Genomic DNA, 3,590 nt, shown 5'->3' with positions numbered 1-3,590 from the left:
TCGAACCGTGGAATTGGGTATCTCTCATCAAACATGTTATCATTAAGTTTCCGGTAGTCCACCACTAATCTGTACTTCTCCTCGGTTTCCCCTGGTGCGGCTTTCTTCCGTACTGCCCATAAGGGCCTGAGGTATGGCGACGTACTGTCCACGATTATACCCTGGGCTTTTAAATTTTCCAGCTTCTCCCGTATGTGTTTTCTAAGCGCCTGTGGGTACCTCCTATCTTTGATGTAAGTCACCCTCTCCTGTTTCAAAGGGATTTCGTGTGCGGTTCTACCCGTCACGCCCAGAACCTCTCCTTCCCTAAATTCCTCCATTATATCCTGTCTCCAATTTCCTCCCTGTACAATTGCACCTACCTGTTTTCCTCCCAGAGTGTGTTGGCCTCTAAACCTTTTATTCCCTATACGAATGGTCCATCTCCCCCCTTTTCTCGCTATCCGTGACCGTCCTCTAGTTAATAGATCACACCCCACGATAGCTTGATATTCCTGAGGCATTTTCTCTACTATGTGAACCCGCAAGTCACTCTGGATTACCCACTTTTTTAGGTCCATGTCTGCTTCTCCTTCCACACTACAGGGCCCACCCAGAGTGATTAATTGACATGTACATACCTGGAGTGTCCTCTCCCCAGCCATGCCACTCCTCTCACGTGGATGATAGGCAGACCGCTGTGTTCTCCCTTCACGTTGGAGCATACCAACGTGCGGTCGCAACTCTGCTGCCACCCTCCTCAGATCTTTTCGTGTAATCTTCCTCTTTCCCCGGTTCGCTGCCACCTGGTCTTCTGTTTCTTGTCCCGTTTCCTCATCTGCTCTTCCGGATCTGTCATTATTGCTTCTGAAGACTCCGACGACTCACTAGACGATTCGTCCGATCTGGGGAGCCCACGTCTTCTTCTGACCCTCTGGACGTTCATCTCCATAGGTTCTCCCCGGTCCGCCTCCTTCCTCCGGTAGATGTATCGGCACTGTTTTGCAATGTGTCCTTCCTCACCGCACTCAAAGCATCGCTTACGGGGTAACCGGACCACTAGGTGACCCGTTTTTCCACAGCCGTGACATCTTCTATCCTCCTTCCGACAACCGTTCCTCGGTCTGGCCTGGTTCGTTCTTCTGTCAGCCGTGCCCCTATCTCTACCTGCTTCTCTCTGCTTCCTCCTTCTCCATGATGTGTCGAAGTTTCTGGGGCGAGTGTAGGTTACTCTACTCCACCCTGCGTCCTCTACCTGCATTCTTGACTCCTCCTCTCGTGCGCTGGTGTCCACCATCTCCTGTGCACATTCGGTGAACGTGCGTTCCCGGGGTAAGCCCTCTTTTTTTGTTTGTTTCTTTGGCTAACTGACTCTTCAGGATTGATCCCAGGAACCTCATCCTCCAATGCACTACCTCCATACTTATTGACTCCCTCATCTTCTCAGTAATTAGAATATACTGGGCGAGCTACGTCCCCGCGTACTGACCATTGGTCTGTGTAGGTCGTTTTCTCTCTCTAAATAAGAGGAATATATCTTCTTCCGGAGTCCACCTACCTCCACCATATGCCTTTTTTAATCATTCTTTCACCGTTGGCCACGCAGTCACATCGTCCGCCTGGATTTGATTTAAGACACTTCTCTTGACCCGGCAGATGAGAGCTGCTTTCAGTGAAATGGCGTCGGCTAGCTCCAATAAGTTATTCGCAACCTTCGCCTCCAACCTTTCTAGAATCCGGTCACCTCTTTGCGGAAATGGTTCAGCGCACCTATTTCTCCAGTAAACCGCACCTGTTCCGAAATGGCTTTTATTAAGTCCTGCGATGTAGCTGCCCTCACCTTCAACATCGTTAACGCGTTCGCATGAGCCGCCGCTAGAGTTGTGGTTGGTAGAGGTTGCAAATCCGGGGCCTCGGGGGCTGCCGGGGCTGCGGCCTCGCGCAGCGTCATGGGGGCTGCAGGAGCTCCTGCCCCCTCTGACGGTATATTGATTCTCGCAGCTTGCACGATCGTGGTCCCGTCCGCATTCATTCTCGTAAATTACTAGAAAATTAATCAAAAGAAAAGAAAGAAATTAAGTGCAGAGAGAAAAAAAAGAAGAAAACTGAAGACTGAATAGTAAACCGGAAATAAAGTAAAACGATTCCCGGGTTTCGGCACCACTTATGCGTTGTCGGAAGAGAAACACAAGAAATTGGGCAGAGTAACAATAAGCCAGACTACTGAAATAACACTGTTTTATTCTTCCTCTTGATGCGTCTTATATACATTTTGATTGTTTATTTACATGGGTAGGGAGTATTAAGGTGAACAATATGCCTCGTCGTATTATAACTTATATCAAATATCTTGGATGTACATTCTCGGGAGAGCTAGTATTTGGAGAAGAGGTGGTGACAAAATTAAACAATAACCTAGATAAGTTGGTGAGCTCATGCCTCCTCAAACCGGAACAAAAGATCAACGTTGTCAACCAGTACTTGTTCCCGGGCATTGTTTAACGTCTCCAGACTGCTCCCCTTGCAAAGATACGTCCTGCGGTATTGGAGGGCATTGATACCAATAACCGCTGGAGTATCAAGACCATCATTGGGCTCCCCGATAACACCTCGTCGGCGATGCTGTACGCACCCAGGAGATATCGAGGACTGGGTCTGATCCACTGTCAATGGGAAGCTCCACTACAGCATTGGTCCATTGCCCAGCAACTGTCGAATATTCCCGATGCCCTATTCCAGTCTATATTCAGTTGCAAAACCGAAATCGCGGCATACTGATAGACTTGGGGTGAATAGGGGCAACCAAAGTGTGAGAGCTCTACGACAGTCGTTACGTTAGAAGGCTTTCGAATAATGGGCCAGTTGCAGATGGCAGGGTATCAGTGTTCGCCATTTCAAAGAGAATCCGAAAGCAAATAGATATGTATGTGACAAGCAGGTACTCTCGGGGTCAGAATGGGCGAACGCCCTGAAACTTAATATCAACTACGCACCCCTACGTGGAGTCCCAGGAGCCAGTGGACAGCAAGGAGAAGCTGAGTCCCTCTGTCACAAATGCGGCAGAGAGTCTGAAACACCAGCTCATGTGCTGGGAAAATGCCCAACAACTCCCTCCTTATAACACGCCGGCACCACAGGGTCAAAGAAGAATTGATGAAAGTAGGGGTAAAAGGCCGGTTCTGGCGCAGTAAATGAGGCTTTTTGGACTTTGGAATCTAGCCTCGAACCAGCCTTAACCACTCACGTGTCCTTGAACTTTGGATCCTAGCCTTGACCCTACTACTGGTCACGTGATCTACGGGGGGGGGGTTGAATTAAAATTTTTACTTCGACCTACCCTTCACCACTCACGTGGTCGGTCACCTCATCATTAGACAGCCAATGGGAGGCTAGTATTTGGTCACGTGATCCCATGGCGGGAGATTAAAATTCAAATTTTACAAGTGTATTAATAAAATTCAAATTAGTACAAAAGTAGAGAGAGAATATGGGCGAGCTGGGACAGTTTGTGAGGAGGGAGTTTCTCGACTTACCACCAGAGCGCTGTTAGTTCAGACGGTGACCGCTAGATAGCAGCGCCATCGGCAGTAGAGAGAATATGGGGGAGCTGG

At 48.8% G+C, this 3,590-nt stretch overlaps 1 protein-coding gene across 1 annotated transcript; it reads right to left on the bottom strand.

The window, feature by feature from the left end:
* Positions 1 to 739: 739 nt before the first annotated feature.
* LOC106677189 (uncharacterized) lies at positions 740 to 1,276 on the bottom strand. Its single transcript, XM_014414952.1, has one exon. It carries the CDS (start codon positions 1,274 to 1,276, stop codon positions 740 to 742), a length of 537 nt encoding a protein of 178 aa, XP_014270438.1.
* Positions 1,277 to 3,590: the final 2,314 nt, after the last annotated feature.

The sequence above is a fragment of the Halyomorpha halys genome, unplaced genomic scaffold, assembly GCF_000696795.3.
Source record: "Halyomorpha halys isolate HHAL.00 unplaced genomic scaffold, Hhal_1.1 Scaffold91.1, whole genome shotgun sequence".
NCBI lineage: Eukaryota > Metazoa > Arthropoda > Insecta > Hemiptera > Pentatomidae > Halyomorpha > Halyomorpha halys.
This window is presented reverse-complemented; position numbering and strand designations above follow the sequence as displayed.

Coding starts and splice junctions, on each gene's coding strand:
- LOC106677189 (XM_014414952.1), bottom strand. CDS start 1,276: ATGGTGGACACCAGCGCACGAGAGGAGGAGTCAAGAATGCAGGTAGAG.